Raw genomic sequence first — 22,859 nt, 5'->3', positions numbered from 1 at the left:
ACACTCACAAAGAAAAACGTAAAGTGAACATGGAAAAAAGTACGCGAACCGACTATTACCGAGAATATATACATAGATATATTTTGATTTGATAGTAAAACGTAATTACAGCTTCATCAACTCCTATCGATGTTCTCTCCGCTTTCAGAATTGAATGAAAACTCTTACCTTTTTCAGTGTATGCTGCTACATTCGTATACTCTGAAGCACAGTAGAAACACAACAAAAACAAAAAAAAAATGATAAACCTGAAGCCACGAAACAAAACCAACCAAACGATTGCCAGAATTTAGAGATATGATCCCAAACGTTTAAAACTTATAACAGAAGATCACCGTAAACTTTAAAAAACCAAAACAAAAATGATAAAAAAGATGTTGTTTGTTGATTAGTTTTAGAGAACCAAATAAAGAAAATTAAAACGACAAGAATCAGACGACGTGACAAAATTTAATTATTTTTTTCGGCTACGCGTAGAACAAAAAAAAAACAGGAGAAAAATCTGTAAATTTTACACCAACCGAGAAGAAAAAGCTACATTATTATACATTGAAGCAGTTCATTGAAATATAAACATTCTTTGACATACAAAAAAAGAAAAACAGTATACCAATTCCTCTAACTTTCCCTAATGACATGCGGTTTGTAGTCCGCCCGGATGACCTTGGCCAAGCTTTCCGCGTACAACGGCAGCCGCTGGGTCATCTGGAAGCCCCAGAAATCCTTGACCTGCCGGCAGAGGTTTAGGTCCATCTCGGCGATCAGAAGGCCGTCCTTGTCCCGGGACAGGGCCGGCGTCCGGGTTCCATCCGGGGCAGCAATGTAAGACGATCCGTAGAACGGCCCAAAGTCCTTGTGAGCCGGTTTTCCATTGGCGGAGGTGAACTCGTTCGGGAACACTTCCGTTCCGACGCGGTTGATCGCCACCGTGAAGTAGCTGTTGGCAATGGCAGCGTTGCGGGCCTCGATGCTCCAGAGCGGTTCACTGAGGGCACCGATCTAGGATGAAAACAGAAGCTTCGTTACAATTATTAGAATAAGAGAAAATACCATCACTTACAGTAGCCGATGGATTGAACACAATTTCCGCGCCGTTCAGTCCGAACATCATCCAATTCTGCGGATGGTGGCGCCCGTAGCAGATGTTGATAGCGATGCGACCAAACTGCGTTTCGAACACCGGATGGCCGGTATCTCCCTCGTAGTAGTAGGTCGACTCGTTGAAGTCGCCCACTCGAGGAATGTGATTCTTGCGGTGCTTGCCCATGTAATTTCCGTTGTTCGAGATTACGACGGCAGTATTCCATAGGGTTTCGTTGTGATTTGAATCACGCTCCAGGATCGGCGAGATGATTACCATATTGTACTGCTTGGCCAGTTCCTTCATAAGCTTAGTCGTGGGACCATTTTCGGCATCTTCGGCAAACTCACACCAGGGGAACTTCTCGCGGGTGCAGAAGGCAAATGGCATCGCTGGAATAAAAAGCATGATCATCCAAACATTCTTTAAAACTAAAAATAAAACCGTTATCTCACTCCAAGCCTCCTGGAAGCAGATCACATTGACGCCGGCAGTGGACGCAACCCGCAGGATGTTCGAAACCTTTTCATGCAGTGCATCCCGCTGGACGTGGATCGGAGCGGTGGTTGGAATGTCGACCGAGTTTTGGATTAGGCCTACGCGAACGATCCGTGGACGGCGGAGATCCTCCTTGCGAGCGGTGAACTCGTATCCCTTCAGCTCGACGCCAACTTCTTTGGCCAGCGAGGTGGCTTCCTCGGTGAATGTGAGGGCGTGGCTAGAAGATCGGAGGTTGACACGCGGTCAGTATGGCAAATGACACAGCTGTCTTTGACGTTCAGTCTTAGGCTTATGTGTTCAAGAAACTTGTGTAAAACCGTAATGTGAATGCGTCTTTACTCCTAAGTGCTTTGTTACAAATTTGACAGCTTAAGGGGAGGTTTACTTGGATTTTTTCAAAAAAAAAATTGATTTTTTTTTGCATAAAATGAAAGCTACAAGTGTGTAGAATATGTGGCCAAAAGGATTTTACGATCCGAAACATATTTAGCGAGTTATGGCGTTTTGAGTGAACCTTTGTCATGCGCGCTGAGGGACGCTACAAAAACTTTAAACGCGTTTTTCTCGAAACCATATTTTTTATAACAACTTAGAGCATAGGGCTTGAACAAATGATCCGATTTACAATCGGAAAATTGCGCTTTGAAGGATACTATTTTTACTATTAAATTGTAAGTTACTATTTTTTAAGCAAGGTCAAAGTGAGAAAAAAGGGGTAAAAAAAGCACTAAATTTTCAAATGTCCATAATTTGGTCAATTTTTGTCGGATTTCGTTCTAGTTAGGTATAAGCCATAGGGAATATTATCAACTTTAATTTTCATTTCAGTTCACCACCAGAGGGTGTGCACTCGAAGTTCTGCAGCAAAACCTGACTGACACTCCTCCACTCGAGCCGCCATTTTGAGCCGCCATTTTGAGCCGCCATTTTGTTTTTTTACCTTCAAAAAATTTCCAAGTATTCAGGAATAGTGGACAAATATAATTATCGAAACCGGAAGTTCGTATGTCTTTTCATTCTCCTGAAAAAAAAATCCAATGTTCAACTGTTTTTCAGCCAAATCCAAGTAAACCTCCCCTTAATGTATTAACGATTTTAAATTGGCTCATTACTTGACTAGCCCATTGGTACCAAGTACATCTATAAGCGTACCCCATTGTCGTACTCAGGGATGCCAAAATGTTTAAGAAAAAGTCTTAAGCAAGACCGACAAAATATCCTCACCACCACTTCTGCACTTGGTTAGTGGGGCGTGGGACTCAAAGGTGACAGAAAGAGGACCTCCCTCGTTAATTCCTGCTTAAAACATGTTTGTTCCCGTTCCTGATTTTTGACTACGTAGACAGCTTATGGGGTGGAGTGAGTTTGTTCTAACACAAACGAAGTGACATACGGAGCGGCTTGAAAACTTTGGTGACGAACCTGCTATTGCAATTTTTCAGTGTACCACACAGCGATGCCAGATTGTTTTAAATCTTATCGGTATCAAAGGTATTGAAAATCGGTATTTATCGGTATTTACTATTAATTAATTTTTATATTTTTGCCCTTTTTGAAAGTGAAAATTTTAACGATGGGATTTGAGGGGAATTGCTTTGTTTGACGGCTTTCTCAGTCTGAAAACACACTTTAATTTTTTAAATTATCGTTGTCTTCAAGTGGTGATCAAAATTATGACCAAGTAGTGTTTTTTTTTCAATTAAATTTCATTAAATGACACCAAAATATAGAAAATCAGCCACAACCACGACTAAGCTATTGACAATAACGACAAACAATATTTTCCCTTGAAAAAAGCCACAACCTATGGCCGAAATAGTCGTTGCAGTGTTTTAAGACTGAGAAAGCCGTTGATCAAAGCAAAATTTTAGCTTTTGAACTATGATCGAAAAATTCCGGAAGAGAAAACTCCGGGGAATGTTTGAATTAGCTTCTGAATGGAGCTGAAAAAACATCAAGAGAAAGACGAAAGAAGCTCTCCTGGATGAGGTTCGAGAAAAGCTGGAAAAACATCCGGGAAACTTCCAAGACACGAATTGTGAAACTTGCGGCGAAAATTTAAATAAACTATCGGAAAAAAAAATCGGATGTCACATCCAAAGGAAGCCAGAAAAGTTCCGGAAACCGGAAGTAAATTTCCAGAAGTAGCCATTTCCAGGGAAAACAGTCTTCCAATAGAAGGCGAACAAAAAATCTTTGGCTTATGGTCAAACTTCCAGAAGAAGACGAAAGAAATTTTTTGGAGAATTAATAGAACTTCCTTGAGAAGACAAAATAAACTTTCTGGAGACGCTGGCAGAAACTGCCTAAGGTAGATTAGAAAAAAAACATCTGAAGAAAGTCGGAAGCCAAAGCGCTTACGGAATAGTCGAAAGAAACAAGGACATAATTCCAGAAGAAAGAGATTCCTGGGGGATGTTCTAATGATCTAGAACACATTCCTGATGTTCAAAAAACATCCCTGAAGACTCCGAAATTTCCCTGAAGTTTTCGGAACATTAAACAAATGCACTTAGGAATATTCCATAATTCCTCGAAATTCCTTAAAAATTCTTGAAATTTTCCGGAAATTAGGGGCTGTTTTGGAGTTCTATGGTCATCCTCGAAGCACTCGGAACTTCCCTGATTATAATAAGACTACCGGAATATATCTAATCATCTTAGAAGGTCTCTGGACTTTCTTGAAGATTACGAAACTCTTAAGTGCTCTCACAATTTTCTTGAATTTATTGTAACATCAGCATTGAAGTTCTCTGATCTTCCCGATTTTTTAATTTTTAAAAGTTATCGACACTGCCATTAAAAAGCAAAGAACTTCCCATAAAATGTTCTTACAATGATCTAATGTTCATGTAACTTCCCTTACGATTTCTAAATTTGCATGGACATTGCTGAAGTTTTCGGAAATTGCCTGAGTTTCTCGGAATTCCTTTATAATTTCAGCAACTTCAATGAAATTAATTGATCTGTCCTGATGTTCTCTGAGCTTCACTAAAGTTCCTGAAAACCATTAAATTTCCCTGAAGTTCTTTGGACTTGTAAAGTTTCCAAAATATTTATGATGTTTCCTTAAGTTCACTGGAGTTCACGGGACTTTTCTAAAATTTCCGGGTTTTTGAATTTTAACAGAAGTTAATGAAAATGTCTTTAATTTATCAAAACTTACACAAAAGCCTGGACTTTTTTGAAGTTTCAGAACTTCTTAAATGTGCCTGCAGCTAGCGTGGATCCGCAATAAAAATCTGATAGCATCCTTGAAGCTCCGGGAAAGTTAAAAAAAAAACTGGTGGGAGAAAATGAAAGAATCATTCGAGCGAAGGCTGAAGAAGCTTCCAAGGTAAGGTGGAAGAAAATTCCACGCAAAGTTGGATGAAGCTTCAGGAAGTTTAAAAATTAATAAAAACTTCCGGAAGTTAAATAATGTTTAAAATATATTTCTCGATTCGCTAGGAACTACCGGAAAGAGCCATTGACTATTTCTTGATTGATGGGTAGCCAAAAACGGTGAGGAACAAACATTAGTCGAAAGAGTATCAAGCATAAGACATCTTTAAAGATGATTGTTTAGAATTTGGAAGACTCGAACAATATGAGGTATTCATAAAGATACAAGTCTCTCACAAGAATTTTCTCCGGAATTCAAGCGCAGGCAGGCAATAATAATTTTGATTATTTAGAAAAAACGGTATAAATCCAAGGGGGGGAAGTGGCTGTCAAATACGAACAATCGTCGCCTTACTTCGCATAACTGGTATAAAACGTAAACAAGCCATAAGAAACCTACAGGGTTTGTTTACGTTTGGAACCAATTTCATGCAAAAATGATCAGTAGGCTGATTTGACAGCACGTCCCACCCCAGTATAAATCGGTATAAAATTTTAAATATTGGTATTCTGAGGAAACTTATCTGTATATCGGTATCTAGTTTAGAAATCGGTATAAATACCGATAAATCGGTATATCTGGCAATTCTGGTACCACATGACAACACTACCATAGAGCTAAGAGGCCATAGAGGTAACTCTAATAGCGGTAAGCTCCATCGAGGATAGTACGCGATTTAATCCGGATTTTTGGAAATCTGGATTAAATGCTTATCCTCGATTCGCTATTGGTGCGGGTGCCTTATAGAGGTATAAACTATAAAAGCACGCATCCATTCTATCTCGTATTGTAGAGAGTGTCTATGTGTAAGTGCAATCGCGAGAGAGCTGTCAATCAACTGACAGTTCTGGAGTGCATTTTGTGAATAGGTCGTATGTAACAAATGTAAAAAAATGACATTTTAATGCTACCAGACAATACTCTGCTTACTCTTCCTAAAGGTAAAATTTAGGCCCGCTATCTCATTTCTGTTTCATTTTCGCATCAAAATTGAAAATCTATCGCATCGAAAATAGAAACAATTTTTTGTTGACCAAAACAAAGCACCTCGTTTCTCTAATTGACAAATATGTTACATACGACCGAATCAAAAAGGACTCCTGCAGTTTTTTTTATGTTTGACATCCTAAACAGGAACCTATAGCTGAACATTGCATTAGGTCCTAAGTAACATTGATCGATTCTCTTCGTCGGCTTTCTCTTTCGTTAATAACTTGAGCACATAACCGTTTCTGGGCCTCCCTTAGCTCAGTCGGTAAAGGCGCAGCTACAAAGCAAGACCATGCTGGAGGTGGCTGGGTTCAATTCTCGACTTCCCTGGGCATAGAAGTATGATTGGACTTGCCACACAATTACATCAATGCAAAAATGGTACAGGCATCGAAAGCTCTCAATTAATAACTAGGGAAGTGCATCTAGAACACTAAGTTGAGAGCACGCAATAAGTTAATATGCGATATGCAATAAGCTTGAAATGCGAAGATGAAGAAGAATTCCAAGGGAATTCTGTAAACAAATACCACGGGAGATCAAAGAATGATTTGCCAGGAATTTCTGATTAATTAAAACCTTTAAGAAATGCTTAAGACAATTGAATCACGGGAAAAAATCCATTCCGAAATTCGTCTACCTCAAGACACGAATTTCGGAACAAGTAAATTTTTCGCTTACGAATGTACACTATGAATAAAAATCATGAAATCTTGAACATTGTTCCACATAATAAACGTAACGCCTGTATCGGGCACCAGCAAATGGATAAATTGCTAGCGTCACTCAAATTCATATGATTTCTAGAAATTGAATCAACAGCATCAGGGTACAGCAAGTATATAAGTCAGTCACATTGAATTGAGATTAAATAAAACTAATTCAAGCGTAACTATTCAAATCGACGTATCTGCTTTTGTAAACAATCACTTCAGTCGACGATTTGTCTTAACTGATAACTCACCCACGCAATCAAACACCATCATCAGGTAGGGGAATCTTTCCCCTACTAGCTGGTGTTGTTAGTTTCTGTGAGTGAGCTAGCAGTAGACTTATGCAAATTTTGACATTTTCGCTCCACAGTGCTCAAACGGTTCCAAATCGGGTCCTGATTAGTCTCCCAAATTTTGAACTCATTTGATAAGAAACTGACTTGGCACAAACCATTTGAAGTTTATATGGAAACGAAAGATGAAGAGAGTCGATCAAAATCACTTGCACCCCTGCTTCCAAGTTTGGTTACAAGATTACAACTCTGGAGAGCATTTTGTGTGGTCGTTGGGGGTGTGTGGTTTCTGAATATGGAAAAACAGGCATCGAAAAATTCTACTCCAACTCTTTACTGTAATAAGCTTGTTGGCCCTGAAAAGGGCCGTTTTGTTGCCAAAGTTGATGATGATTTAACCGAGGGGGACGACTCTATCTACGATGCAAGAAATATTGTGTTTCTCTGTGGCTAGCTGCGCGTACGCTGAGTAGGTAGACAGAAGATTTATCACGATTTTGAAGATTTCCTGCAAAAAGATGATTCGCGATGCAAGTAGATGCGAGAAATGTAAGAAGATTTTTCGAAGATTTATTCGCTAGTGTGAGATTTGTTGAGCATCTAGAATTGAGATTTAGATGTGTCGCCCCCCTCGGATTTAACCTCCGGAGCCGTACAAAGTGCGTCTGTCGTTACAAAGCGTAGACGACATCAATGGCCGCTTACACTTGGCGTGTTCAGAGTAGGTGACAGCATCACGGATCACATTTTCCAGGAACACCTTCAGCACACCTCGTAGATCAGACCCGAGGTATGACCTTTTCCTCCTATGCCACGACCAGTCTTTGTTGCTTGTTGGGTAGATGAGTGGAGTACCTAACCTGCCACCACCTTCCTACTGCTGCTATTGCTGCTTCTGCTGCCTGCTCACCACGCCGTCCGAAGCGAAAATGAGTTGAAGCTAGACAACAGCGCTCTTCTATATATTTTCAGGTTAAAGCAGAATGATGTGCAACCAAGTGGTACTCAATTATGACGACTGGGTTTGGGAAGAACGTTTATTTCATGAAATCAATGATACAATTATCTCTTTTTATTTATACATTGGACAATGCTTGACATTACCACTTTTCAATAGTATTTTGAAGAAAATTATTAGTTGTAAGAATTGTTATTGATGCGTAGCAATATTTCTGATCAATTGGTGATAAAATTATTGAAATTGGTCCAGGGGCAGCTGAGTTATTAATGTTCAAAATCTTTCGTTATTTTGTTACATGTTCCATTTTCGGTTTTCACAAAGTGTACCTCCATTTAGAAATCACAGACGTAGTCCTACGTCAAAAAAAAAACATTAGTCAAAATCTCATTCATTTTTTCGTCTATGACAAAGATTCACCTGGTAACAAAAAGTGTAATTTCGTACATTCTCTGTCACATTATTGTTATCCAAGTAGTTCAGGACGTAGCCCAAGTAACAAAAAGTTCTGATAAAACAAGGGGTAAGTCACTCAGCACATTGTGCCGAAATTATATTCGGCACAGTTTGGGCACATCCATCGGCACATTTTCATCATACCTTCGGCACAAGCTCGTAGGCATTAGATTGTTGTAAATAAAATGGGAGCACTGGTGGACAACTGTCATTGAAGTTGTTCAGAACATTACGTGCTGTTTGACTATATGTTCAGGAACATCTTCTAATTGAATATACCAGAGGAATTCAGACCAGCAGTTCACTTATAGATCTAAATATGAAATGTAGAGTGGACTCAAGAGGAAGAGGCAGTTAATCAGACCTCATTAGTACTCTTAATTCAAATAATGCTGCTACTCACACAAAACAAACTAAAGAAGTCTATTTATCACCCTCTATAGTCGGTCTCCAACAATGCTCCCCACCGGTTCCAACTTTTTCCGACCGAAAGGCTAGGTTTCTGGTCTGCCTTTGAGGGCATTATAAAACACTAAAATACAGGACTTTTATTACCCTATGGATCACAAAACACCGAAATTTCGCACACTCGCCACTTACCGCGTCATCCTCAATCCGATTTATCCTTACGATTTCAAACCAAAGCATTCAAGGTGTCATAAATACCGGGTTGCCGGGATGGGTATTTTACAAACAATCGCAGCTTACTCTATGACCGGCACAATCGTCATACTTGCGGCACACTGACAAAAAATGACCCAAGATTGGTGTGCAGAGTAACCTGCCCCTTGTGATAAAAGGCTATTTGTGGCTTAAGCAGCTTGGTTGAAGGTTGTCTATAGAACTCTAAGCAGCTTCATTTTTAAGTCGTTACAAGAACTTGAAAGTTCTGGTACCATAATTGAAGAGCATTCTGAGCAGCTTCTGGCGGAACTTGAATGGAACTTTTAGAAAATAAATTAAAAAAAGGTTTTTGTCCTCTACACCAATTTTATATTTAAGTTCGCACTTTTATGAAAGTTAAGTCAGGTTTTTATGAAAGTTATTTCTAGAGCCATGTATGAAGTGTATTGGTTTATTAGTATTAGTAGTAGCATTGGAGTTGTTTAAAGAATTATACCCAGTCCACCTGCGTGAGAGCCCCAGCACGAACCGCTATGCCATCTGAGATATATTAAAAAGAGCTGTTTTTCCGCCTACTGTTGAAGTTATCAGTGCCAGCTGACTGACTTCAATATGAAATACAACACCTTGATGAATTTTAAATTCGCGTGTGCCCGCATTGTATTCCAACACACTTGTGGCGCAGTGGTTAGCGTTCGAAGATTGCATGTTCGAATCCAGGAAATTGCTTTTTTATTTTTTTAATATCTTTGGATAGATTATTGATGCACTGCATAAATATAAGAAGATGATAGATTTGAGTCACTGATCATTTCATATTTACGTACATTAATTTTTATTCCTAAAAAAAGACTTGTCCGGATTGCTTCACGTGGGCTATGACCTTTTTAGAAACTTTCAAGTTGCTAAGAAGTTCCGCATGGAACTTTAAAGATACTTTAAAGTTGCTAAGAAGTTCTGCTGGGAACTTGTTAGGAACTTTGTTGTGGCCATATTTTCAGCTTTGCCGGAAGTTCCTAAGGCTTAGGGATGCTTTTTGGAACTTTTTTTTGAATTTCAAGAGCCTGAAGTTCCTCGTGTGCTTTCTATAGCTTCTAAAGTAGCCAGAAAGTTGTGTTGGAACTTTATGGAACTTGAAAGTGGGTTTTATCGGTGAACGTGGAACTTTGGTTGCTTGGGAAGAAAGCACTTTCTGAACTTTGTTTGAACCTTATGCAACTTGGAAGTTCTGTTAGAACTTTAGTTGAACTTTATGGAACTTGAAAGTTCTGTCAAAACTTTATTCAAACTTTATGGAACATGAAGGTTCCATCGGAACTTTATTTGAACTTTATGGAACTTGGAATTAAGTTTTACCGTTGAATGCGGAACTTTTAGTTACTTAGGAGCTGCTTGTTCACATTAACGGCTCCATGAAATTGTGTTACTCAAGTCATTTAATTTCGTTACAAATTTAGTTAATATAAAAATCTACACATGTTCGTCAATGACAGCATTGTCATTGACAATTTACATGGTTTTCCTTGACTATGACTGTTAGCTCAAATGAGTGATCAAAGCAGAATTGTCAATATCACCGTGTATTTTCTAGATTTTGCAGCACTGGTGGCGCTCTTTGCGTCGGAGCCGTCGGAGCGATGACTACACAATAAGCTTTCGTTATTGCTGGGTGCGTGTGTCTGTCTTCTCTTCTCCGCTGCTTTACACTTGCGTATGGTGAAAGGCAAGCAAACTTTGTGTTTGCTTGATTCTCACTTTGTTTATTTCAGAAAATCAGTACATTGCGCACATTAAGTGATCAGATGACAGCCCTGAACTCACAGATTGATAACCCTTAAAAGTACGTTATTTATGCTTTCTGAGGTTTCAGATAACGCATAATCGCTTTTATTGTACAAATTTCCAATGCTCGACTGAGTGCACATTAGGGTGGATCATAGCTCCCGGCTCCCCACAGCTCCATCGATTCGTATTGGGATCCCCAGCAACTGCGCCGAATTTGATGGAATTCGTTACAAAATGTATGGGAAAAGGAACAAAACTATTCATTTGCTTGACAACATTTCCAAAATTACTAAATTTTTACCAAACCTGAGACTTATGCCACGGATAAAAACTACCCAAGTAACATTGCAAGTTTTATCAAGGTTTTAAAGAATTCTACATGTCTGAATCATGGTCTACATAGCCTTCATACAATTGATACTTGGGTATGAACATGAGCATTGTTTGTTTAATAAATTATGAGCACATCCTAAAACTATACAAGTGTAACCGCGGATATGCTCATATTTTATTATACAAATAATGCTCATACTCATCGTTTGCCATCCAAGTGTATCCGTGGCATTGGATTGAGAAAACTATACAGAACAACTTCGTCGTGGTAGAAATAGATCGATTTTTGAATTTTTGACAATCAATTGAACAGTTTCGGATCGTTTCTCATACATTTTCCCATATAAGTTATAAAGCTCTCACGCAATTCGATCAAATTTGGCACAGTTGTTGGGAACATCAATACGGTTCGAAAGTGGATTAGGGGGCTCTTAAGCTGGCCCACCCTAGTGCACATAGATATCAGAGTTATCAGCATGCATGGACTACATGTCCATGCACAAATTCGATCGTATCAGTTTCGTTATCCCATAGCCCTTGATACAGGCATACAAAGTAGCTGTAAAGCATGGCTCATTGCACAGAACAGAAATGGAATTTCGGATCCAAAAGTGGGTCCATATTATTTGCGTGAACAATAGCGCATCTAGCGGTAGAAGGCAAGAAGGTGGCATGCTTTGATGGTGTGATTGCCCATAGAAAGCCCGTGTGACGCGCATCCACAAGCATGGCTTGGTGAACAACAATGTTCTCACACTTTTTGATACACTGATTCGTTCACACTTCCACTTCTGTTCTGTGCTAATTCTCTTAAAGCATTTATAACAGTAAATTTTGTCTACTTTGCAAATCAATCGAAATTTCAGAAATAATTATCATGCTGACTATTAAGGCAAAACACCTCGAACTACGGTTTTATCAAAATGTTCAACTAGGTGATAGGCGATAGATGCGCAATATTTAAGCCGAAACAGGTCTTAAATTCATTGATTAATAATTCGCGCAATTTTCGATGCTTCATTTCTAAATGGGCCATGCGGTAGAATAATAAGCAATGTCCTAATTTTCCGTACACCAACCAAACAAATGTTGTCCATCGCTCCTAATTCACCAACCCGAGCGATGAACATCCAAACAAAACCTTCTCTGCAAACACACACCCCGCAAATGCGTCGGTACATTATTTTTAGCTAACTCATCTTCTGTGGCGTCACATGACGGCATTAAAATTTTCGAAAACAAAATAAATAAATGAAAAACTCGTTACCCTCCGAAAGCATCGTTGAATATCACCAGATATCGCGCATTTTCTACCCCGAGACAGTTGTTTATCTCGTCTATTTGGGTCTGTGCGCCACTCAAATGATAAACGTAAATTCATCAAATGGCTTTATTTCTCGCTCTATGACGCGATGGAACGATGCTGTTCAAACAAGCGGCCGAAAGAATGTTATTGCCGTGATTATCACCTGCTTCTCAAGCAATGATAAGACTCGGCTACCGATGAACCGTTCACAGAGCGCAATGCATTAAAGTATGTATAAATCATCCCTTTCCTTGAACTTACTCATCCTCCCGTCCGTACAGAATCCGCTTAACTTCCTTCAGCTCTTCCGATGGGATATGCTTCTGAAGGGTATCCTCCAAACTTACAAATTTACTATCCGACATGCTTGCTAGCTGGTGACTTTGCGAACTTGAACTACTTCGAACCACGACGCGACGCACCGTATGCGTTTTTGTTTTCTATTTTATTCAACGTCGCTAGCTAGTATGGTGACCGCGAGGTAAAGTGCAACTAGGTAATGTACAAACGGTGCAAAAAACGATCCGAATACTGAATTGAACGGCAGTCGGTGAACGAATGGGCCATCGTCGATAGTCGCCGCGTCGTCAGAGGGGTTGAAAATCGTTAATATACGCTGACGAATAAGCTTGAACCTACTACTTGTCTACTTCAGCGAGCTTTCTAGTCCATACGTAGAATATTTGTGAATGGACGCAGAACACACCAGCACTGCTGCAGCATTGGTGGTATTTACGGGTACCAGTTGATTACAGTCTGGATGCTCATATACTTCAACTTAAATAATCAAGCTCCACAGTGTACGCTGATTAGAATGATTTATAGCCGTGCTGTGGGCTCACCAGTGTCTGTTGATAGTTCCGTTAATAATTATGAACAGTTAAATAAATAATTATTGCGTTCGTACTTGATCTTAACCGATATATCTAGTGAGTGACAGCTTTATGAATTCATTTTCAAGATAAACAGATGTTGAAACTTAATCACAATTAAAATTTTATATTGTGTTGTAATCTGCTTTTCAAAACTAAAGAGATATCACCAGGGACTTAATCCTGAATAGCCTCAAAAGGTCTGTCCATAAAGTACGTACATAGCTTTTGAGAGATTTCCTGGTGTAGACAGCTGTTCATATACAATTATAAAAAAAAACCGTAGATATTCTCCAATACCCTTCCCCCTAAACTGTGTACGTAGTTTATGGACGGCCATTTTCTCATTTACATTCCATAAGATTTATTTGGGTTAAGCGTTCAGCTCTGGTACTCTCTTCGGTCCCAAGCAAATCGATGCACCCCTCGAAACATAGGAAAATCCACGAACCCCTCATTTTATCTGTCAAACTTGCATGTAGGGAACCAAAAGAAACATAGTGTAGTAGTAGAATTTTGACTAGAATGGGGTTCGTTAATCGTTTGCTTTTGACCAATAGGCTAGTCAAGTAGTGAGCCAATTTAAAATCGGTAGTTTCCACCGGTTGAAATAACTCTATATCGAGCTAGGGGACATCGAGTTGTGGAACCAAAGTAAAAATGAACTTCAAGGCTACTGCGATGGTGATTTTATTTGGGATTGTTGTTCTCGATAATTCTACAACTCGATGGTCCCTTCATTATCGAGTTGTCGAGAGTTCAGCCAAGGGGCAAGACAGCTTTTAATTTTTGAGTAAATATTGAGTAACTTCGAGTATAGTAACAGAGTGATAAGCTTAAAGCGTCATGTAAACGAACAACAAACTGTTACTGCGAATGAATAATCGAAATTCATCGACGATCTTGATACAAACGAACAGTTGATGGGTGCCGTGAAATGCAATGATTTAATATTGATTACGTTACGAAAAAATATACCGATTTTTATACATCATCTGATAAAGCATCATTTTCTGAGCACAAGTATATTTTTATCGATCCCGTAGACATTCATCTCGATTTTTAAATCAAGATTTAAATTGTTGATCGTTGACACTAAATCTATTCGTTGGCAGCTCGCTCCCTACCAAGGAGCGTTAAGATGGTGATTTTTGATAATGTAATCGTACTTATTTAAAATAGTTCCAGTGTACCAAAATTGATTGAATTTTTGATTTCGGTTCCATTTTTAATGCAGATAACGAATATGTTTATGCCTCACAACCCCTAAACAACCCAATTGATTAATCAAGCTCCTTTATCGGCAAGCCTGCAGGTCACCATTATCAATCAGGAGTGACTAACTAAACTAAATAATTACTTAAAATCGAAATTTCAATGTGAAGATCTTGATAGCAACTTGTTAAGCCTTTTTCGCGCGAAATGAAGTACGCCCACGCAAATCAACAACACCATCGGGTAGGCTAAATTCTTCCCTTCCCGATAGTGCTCTTGGTTTGCGTGGGCGTTCTTCGGTTCACGTGAAAAGGGTCTAACAAGCTGTTTGTAAAAGTTGCTAGGCACTTTTCTTAAGCTACGCGAGCATTACGTCATGTGTTTATTTTTAGTAAACACGGCACCGTTCAAACGTCAAATTTGTTCGCGAGTTCAGTCCGTGCATTGGTCAATATTACACGGAGAATCGAAACAACTCAAAATCGAGATAGAAAGTACTTAAAAATAAGTACTCGCCTATCACTATTGTTTTGGTTTAAATTTTGTTCTCATTGAAAAGTAATTTTAACTTAAAATCAAGTGTTGTGATAAGACTTTATTTTGGGTGAAAAATTACTAGCATCGTGCGCCATATTTGAAGTCAGCTGGAGAAGTATGCGAGGGAGAGGTTTGATTGCTGAATGTAATTTAATGTCCAAACATCAAAAGTTAAATTTATTTCTAGGTCCTAAAAGTCCTAACTAATGCAACGTCTTGACAACGGGTGCTTCGGAAGCCATAATCCGGAAGTGGAATCTAATTAACTTTTGCACTACTCGGTATGTTTGTAAATTATGAAATATAAACACTTGCTAAATCTTCCCTCGTTTGCAAACTTTTCAGAATCCGCGACTTTTAAAAGTTCTGCGGCGTTAACCTACGGATTGGACAGCAACCGAATACTACCGAATTATCTGGCAAACTGTGGCTGGGACTCGTTCGTGCATGTTTTCAAAACGTACTGCTGATGAAAGTGACTAAAAACCGGAAACCTTCCAAGGACGCATTTAATATTGATTAAGGAAGAATTTAATTAAATGTATACTATATATATAACCAGGAATAAAATAACAATGATTGATTTTAGATGACCAGATCAACACATTCATAAAAAACAATGTTTCCGTCTAATTTTATTAAAATTAAGAACAGGTACATTTTACTCAAAGCGAAGTCTTCGCAAAGTACTTAAAATTGAATTCTTCGCGAAAAACTCAATTTTGACTGGTTTCACTTAGCTGTCAAGATGAGTTCAAATGACTTAATTTTGAGTTGTTTTGATTTTCCGTGTATGTAAAAACAAGGACAAGAACGATTACGACAATATATTAGATGACAAAGAAGATTAACAATGCATCGTATAGGCAGCTTCGAGTAGACCCCTTACAGAGCATTGTGAAGCATATGTGGAGAAAACACCGAAGGAGTGTAAATCAATGCTAGGAGATGGAGCAGTACGTTTACGGGAATCAAATCTTATTCTACCCAGGGTCAAAGGTCTCCCCAAATCGGGGAATGAAATGTGAAAGATCGTGTCTGCAGTTGGTTCTCCGTCCCACAAACTAGCGAAGTAGCTGGTCACCGAGTTCCAGAGTATGCCAAATCAGTTCCAGAGTAAGGCAAGTAGCACCCAGGAGTTCGCCCAGTAATTACAATCTTCATGAGTCTTCAAAGAAGAAGAGATTATGGTAGCTTTTGACGTCATAGCTCTTTTACCCGGTGTACCGGTCAAGGAAGCGATCAACCAGGAGTGGCTATTAATAGACCGAAAGCAGACAGCATGGAGAAACAAGTTTCGGACGAACCCGCCTTTAGAACTATTTCTCTTTCCGAGGAAACGAAAGGAGACGGAAGGAGCCCCAATGGAAAACCTCTACCCCCCTTATGGCGGTAAGCTCCAATCGGTATTATCCTCGGATTAAATCCCGATCAAGAATGTCCGGCTGCTTTGATGTCGGCATCAGAGTTATTCAACACGATTCTATGCAAACACTTCGCAGATCATCCAAACAGGAACGAAATTAAAAGTTAATCCGAGTTGGAGCTTACCGCCATTAATGTCTGAACTTTTCATGGCTAACTAAGAGATAATCCTGAAAGAGAAAGGTCTATTACCAATCGGTGGAAACTAACGATTTTAAAATGGTTCCAAGATTAGCTCACTACTGTATTGGTCGGAAGCAAATCGATTAACGTACCCCATTCTAGAAGAAATTCTAGTACTAAACTAAGTTTGAGAGCTAAAGTGAGGGTCAAGGCATCCTTAAAAACTGTCTACGTACAACTTTAATTAATGAACAGCCCCTTAGCCAATTTAAAATCGTTAGTTTCCACCTCTTAGGTTTCCACTAGAAACACTCATGCCGGTAAGCTCCAACTCGTATTAACTTTTAATACCGTCCCTGTTTGGATGTCGACATCAAGCAGCCGGACATTCTTGATCGGGATTTAATCCGAGGATAATACCGATTGAAGCTTATAGTACGTTCAGACTACAGAGTTATAACATAGAGGTAACTCTAAGACAAGTAGGTCCCGAAGAAACGTGCTCAACTTTTTGGCTCACCTCTGGTACTATCTTCGGTCCCAAGCTTGTCGAATCACCCCTCGAAACATAGGAAAAACCAATAACCCCTCATTTTATCTGTCAAACTTTCATAGCGAATCAAAACAAACATTGCGTAGTACTAGAATTTCGACTAGAATAGGGTACGTTAATCGTTTGCTTGGGACCAATAGGCTACTAAAGTGGTGAGCCAATTTAAAATCGTTAGTTTCGTATTGATTGTTGGTTATAACATGTTATCACCGACAAACCGACATGAATGATCATACAAATTACAAAGAAATTTCTGATCAAAGCACAAAACTGACATCTACCGCCGTGTTCGCGAAAAATATTTATCCTAGCCACGAACACGCGTACAAAATTTTTTGAGTTGGTTCGTGTCTAATCTATTTCGGACAAATTATTTTTATCTAGATAAAACATTTCTATAGTTTTGACAGATGGGATCGCTGCACATTTGAATCGGCGGTTATGGATTTTCGATCAAGAGTTAAGGGGAGGTTTACTTGGATTTGGCTGAAAAACAGTTGAACTTTGGAGAATGAAAAGACATACGAACTTCCGGTTTCGATAATTATATTTGTCCACTATTCCTGAATACTTGGAAATTTTTTGAAGGTAAAAAAACAAAATGGCGGCTCAAAATGGCGGCTCGCGTGGAGGAGTGTCAATCAGGTTTTGCTGCAGAACTTTGAGTGCACACCCTCTGGTGGTGAACTGAAATGAAATTTTTTATTGTGGTTAAAGTTGATAATATTCCCTATGGCTTATACCTAACTAGAACGAAATCCGACAAAAATTGACCAAATTATGGACATTTGAAAAATTAGTGCTTTTTTTACCCCTTTTTTCTCACTTTGACCTTGCTTAAAAAATAGTAACTAACAATTTCATTTTAGATATAAGCCATACAAAAAATAGTATCCTTCAAAGCGCAATTTTCCGATTGTAAATCGGATCATTTGTTCAAGCCCTATGCTCTAAGTTGTTATAAAAAATATGGTTTCGAGAAAAACGCGTTTAAACTTTTTGTAGCGTCCCTCAGCGCGCATGACAAAGGTTCACTCAAAGCGCCATAACTCGCTAAATATGTTTCGGATCGTAAAATCCTTTTGGCCACATATTCTACACACTTGTAGCTTTCATTTTATGCAAAAAAATCATTTTTTTTGAAAAAATCCAAGTAAACCTCCCCTTAAGTTTAAGTTTCATGTCGGTTTGTCGGTGATGTTATAGCGCTATCTTGATGGTGGTTTCTGTGTTGCAATTATTTGACAACCGTTATAACATGTTATGACTCTCCAGTCTGGACAGCGTTTTACCATAGAGGTAACTCTAAGACTAGTAAGTCCCGAAGAAACGTGCTCAACTTTTTGGCTCAGCTCTGGTACTATCTTCGGTCCCAAGCTAATAGATGCACACCTCGAAACATAGGAAAATCCACTAACCCCTCATTGTATACGTCAATCATAGCGAATCAAAACAATCATATTGTAGTACTAGATTTTTTACTAGAATGGGATACGTAATCGATTTGCTTGGGACCAATAGGCTAGTCAAGTAGTGAGCCAATTTAAAATCGTTAGTTTCGTATTGATTGTTGGTTTTACCGCCATCAGAGGGAGAGATGGGCGGAGAGAATGTTTTGAGCCAATTCTTATCCTTACTAGATTAAATTTGAGAGTATTACAATCTAATGGAAAATCAATCACCTCTATGTTTCGTGTGCTTCTCAAATTCAACTAGTTTTTGGAATCAAAAACAAGATTTTAACTCTACACACTTAGAAAATATTAACGAACTCGGTTTGATTTCAACCGAGTTTTTATCTGCTGAACGCTCGGTAGTCTGTTCGGTTCAAATAGGAATAACCGAGCTGTCCTTATTTTTTTTGTTACCCACAGCCTGTCAAAGTTACCGAAAATCTCGGTTGACGAAAAATAAATTTGAGCAGAAATAACCGAACATCGGTTTATAGTACGTTCAGACTACGGAGTTATAACATGTTATAGCGCTATCTTGATGGTGGTTTCTGTGTTGCAATTAGTTGACAACCGTTATAACATGTTATAACTCTCCAGTCTGGACAGCGCTTTACTCAAGAATTACCGAACGCTGTCAAACAAACCGACCCACCTGTTGTAATAACGGAATTCGGTTCTCTTCGGTTTCCACTTCAAATCCTGTTTTGAATTTTGATTAAGGATGCGTTGCTTTGAATTTTCATAAAAATAAAACCAGTTTTGTCAAAGAAATGTATAAAATATATTTAATTTGTTTTTTTTTGGTGAATAAAAACTTCCGTAACGCGAGTTACAGCGTGGAATGGTACAATAAAAAATATCAATATGACTTTTTCACGGCAGTGAAAAAAAAACTATTGCACAAGATGCCTGCAAATAAAATCATACCGTTAGTTTCAAATACTTACAAAATATTTCATTCAAATGTGCATCCTCCTGCTGCAGCTGCAGAACATTTTCCATTTTTCTTAAGTTTTGCACTCGTCTGACGAGCACACGCGAGAAAAAATGGCTGACTAATATTAGACTCAGTTTAGAGAACCGATTTTTCGGTTAAAATTTTTTTAACACGTTTTAGCGAATATTCGGTTCAGTTTACCGAGTTTCTCGGTTTTCACGTAGCGAATTCGTAAATTTCGATACTTTACCGTACTTTTCGGTTCAGTCTCCATTTCTATCTGTCAAATTTATATTATTTTACCGAAATTCGGGTCTGCTTCGATAAATGCGTCTGAAAAAATGTTTTTAAACCATTTATTCGGTTTCTCGTTGGTAACCGAAGAGTTTCGGTAGAAAATTAAACCGAGTTCGGTATTATTGTCTAAGCGTGTACACTAATAAAATATCACACACTTTTATTGACGTATTTCCACACACTTAAAATTTTCGCCAAGATTCCAACAGCCGAGTAATTCTGTAATTTATTTTGCTGAGATTCAGTCAAACAATTGCCGAGACTCAGGTACCAAATAACATCTTGCTGAGATATCAGCTAACAAACAGATTGTTTGCAGAGATATCAGCAAAACTAAATGCCGAAGTAATCGGCTGTTGGTGATTTTACCGAGCTAGATTGAGTGTGCATGTGAAATTTCCACATAATTTTCATGTGACCACACATAAACAGAATCCACCCAGAAGCACACATGAATTTTATGAGTCAAATGAATAGCATGACTTTTATGTGTATACATATTAAGTATGTGTCTGACACATCAAGAACATTTGTTGATAACATGCAAAAATTTAAGTGTGGGGCACATAAAAACAATCTTTGCAATTTGTTCAGTGTATTGATTAATTGATCTTTGTTGGTTAATTAATGACACCAAGATATGTGCAAAATATTGCGATGCTATCAACAGTGGCGTGCACAGGGTGGGGCAAGGTGGGGCAATTGCCCCTCCTTTCATAAAAGAGATTTTCATTTTCATATTTACAAAATTGTAATATAAAATAACTTAATTTCTTGATAACTTGATTTGAAGGTAGAATTATTTCATTTCATAAAATAAGGCCACTGAAATCCTTTTATTGCGTCAATTCCTTTGAGATGGTGCCTGAAAATTGCACCACAAAGGTGCATGAAATGACAAACTTCAATTAAATTTTTGGGTGAAAAAATTGCAACCTGGTGGTGCATACAAAACAATTCTGGTTTAAATTTTGTTCAGGGTGGTTCATGGAGGGTTAAAAAAGAGGGTAAATTTAAGGTTGAACAAATTCACCTTCGTGGTGGTAAATCGAAGAAAAAGCTTTTTTTTTAATATTTCTGGTGTAAAAATATCATCGAGGTGGGGCATGGAGGAACTAATCAAAATGAATAACTTTGGTGTAAAAATTGAATCAAGCTAAAAGTTTGGAGGAGCACATTTATCTGAAAATTTTGGTGGAAAGTTCGCAACACTGTGGTGAATGTAGAAGCAAAGTTTATTAATTTTTCTGGTTCATAATTTGCATCGTTCTGATGAATGCAAGCTTTATTGAAAATTTAAGGTTGGGAAATTTGCAGCATTCTGGTACACGAAGAGGCAAAGCCTGAGAATTGCACCACAAAGGTGCATGGTGAAACAAACTTCACTGAAAATTTTTGGTGCACCTTTCTGGTGAATGGAAGAGCATGCTTTATTGATAATTTCTGTTGCAAAATTTGCATTGCTCTGATAAATGAAATGAACGGGATATTTCTGGTGGAAACTTGCACTAGTCTGATAAATGAAGGCACAAGTTTTATTTAAAATTAATCTATATTGAAAATTTCTGGTGGAAAATCTGCACCGTTTTGGTAAACGGATGGGCAAGCTTTTTGGAAAATTTTTGTCCTTAAATTTGCATCCTTCTGCTGAATAGAAAAACAAACTTTAATAATAATTTCTGGTGTAAAATTTGCACCGTTCTGATGATTGGAGGAAAGCGTCTTTACTATCAATTTATGATGAAAAGTCTGAAAATAGGGGCAAGCTTTATTTGGTGAAAAACCTGCAACATTCTAATGATAGGAGAAGCAAGCTATATTGAAAATGTCTGGTGGAAAATGGAAAAAGGAAATCTGCACCAATCAGAAGATTGGAGAAGCAATTGTTAATGAACATTAACGGTGGAAAATTTGCATCGTTCTGATCAATTGAAATGTCTGGTGTAAAATTTACTGGGGGCAAGTTTGTATTGAAAATTTCTAATGTAAGATTTGCAACAATCTGCTACATGGAGAGGCAAGCTGAATTGAAAATTCCTGATGTAAAAAATGCACAGTTCTGGGGAAAGGAGGGGAAGCTTTATTCAACATTTCTGGTAGAAAAACTACAACGAATGGGCGGACAACTTAAACTTGACTTCCGAGAAGAATCTCAAGGGTTTTGAATTCTGAGGACAGCTCTAAAAGAAAACATTTCTGCGGATGATTCCATGAAAATTCTACGAATAATTTCTAGTGAATCCTGCAGATAGTTCCAAGATAAGAATAACGAGAGAATCAAATTTTGAATGAAATTCCAAAGAGATGTTGAGAAAAATTTCAAGGGAATTCTAAGGATAATTTCAAGTGCATTTTGGGAAGAATTTCTGGAGAATGCAGAGGAAATTCTTCTGAAAATTTAGGGGAATTTCAGTTTCAAAGTGTTATGAAAAACAGTTCTAAAATATTCCGAGAAGAACCTCGAGGATATTGAATTCTTATGACAGTTCCAAAATAATTCTGGGGAGAATTCAAAGAAAATTCTGCAGACGATTTTTAGTGCATCTTGCAGATAGTTTCAAGATTATTTCGAAAAGAATACTGGGAAAATCAAATTTTGAGTGAAATTCCAAAGGGATTTTAGGCAAAATTTCAAGCAAATTCCGAGGATAATTTCTAGCTCATTCAGTTCCAAGGTGTTCTGAAAAAAAAAAATCATGAAGAGTTCTAAATTTAATTCCAGTGGACTTTTGAGAAGAATTTCAAAAGAGCTCTAAGGAGCGTTCTAAAAAATTCCGAGAAGAATCTCAAGGATACCGAATTTTGAGGACAGTTCAAAAGAATTTTTCGGGAGGTTGGGGTTATTCCAAGAAAATTCTGCGTATAATTTCTAGAGAATCCTGCAGATAGTTACAAGATCATTCCGGAAATAATACCGACTAAAATGAATTTAAGTGAAATTCCAAAGGGATTTTGAAGAAAACTTCAAGGGAGTACCGATAATTTCTAGCTCTAGCCGGGAATAATTTTGATGAGGATATT

At 38.2% G+C, this 22,859-nt stretch overlaps 1 protein-coding gene across 1 annotated transcript; it reads right to left on the bottom strand.

Annotated features, from left to right (window-relative positions):
- Positions 1 to 498: 498 nt before the first annotated feature.
- pyd3 lies at positions 499 to 12,967 on the bottom strand. The gene is made up of 4 exons (XM_065225046.1): positions 12,687 to 12,967; positions 1,537 to 1,799; positions 1,061 to 1,473; positions 499 to 999 (listed from the first exon to the last, which is right to left on the bottom strand). The coding sequence occupies exons 1-4, from the start codon at positions 12,788 to 12,790 to the stop codon at positions 619 to 621; spliced, it is 1,161 nt and encodes a 386-aa protein (XP_065081118.1). The 5' UTR covers positions 12,791 to 12,967; the 3' UTR covers positions 499 to 618.
- Positions 12,968 to 22,859: the final 9,892 nt, after the last annotated feature.

Source organism: Ochlerotatus camptorhynchus, unplaced genomic scaffold (genome assembly GCF_037179485.1).
Source record: "Ochlerotatus camptorhynchus isolate MF236.1 unplaced genomic scaffold, CSIRO-AGI_Acam_v1.1 ptg000220l, whole genome shotgun sequence".
In the NCBI taxonomy this organism is placed as follows: Eukaryota; Metazoa; Arthropoda; class Insecta; order Diptera; family Culicidae; genus Ochlerotatus; species Ochlerotatus camptorhynchus.
Note: the sequence above shows the minus strand (reverse complement) of the source record. Positions and strands in the feature narration are given on the sequence as shown.

Excerpts from the sequence above, each read along its gene's own strand:
- pyd3 (XM_065225046.1), bottom strand. The coding sequence starts at position 12,790 with ATGTCGGATAGTAAATTTGTAAGTTTGGAGGATACCCTTCAGAAGCAT. Across the intron at positions 1,800-12,686 it reads CTGTACGGACGGGAGGATGA|CCACGCCCTCACATTCACCG; the intron begins GTAAGTTCAAGG and ends CCGATCTTCTAG. Across the intron at positions 1,000-1,060 it reads TGTTCAATCCATCGGCTACT|ATCGGTGCCCTCAGTGAACC; the intron begins GTAAGTGATGGT and ends TTTTCATCCTAG.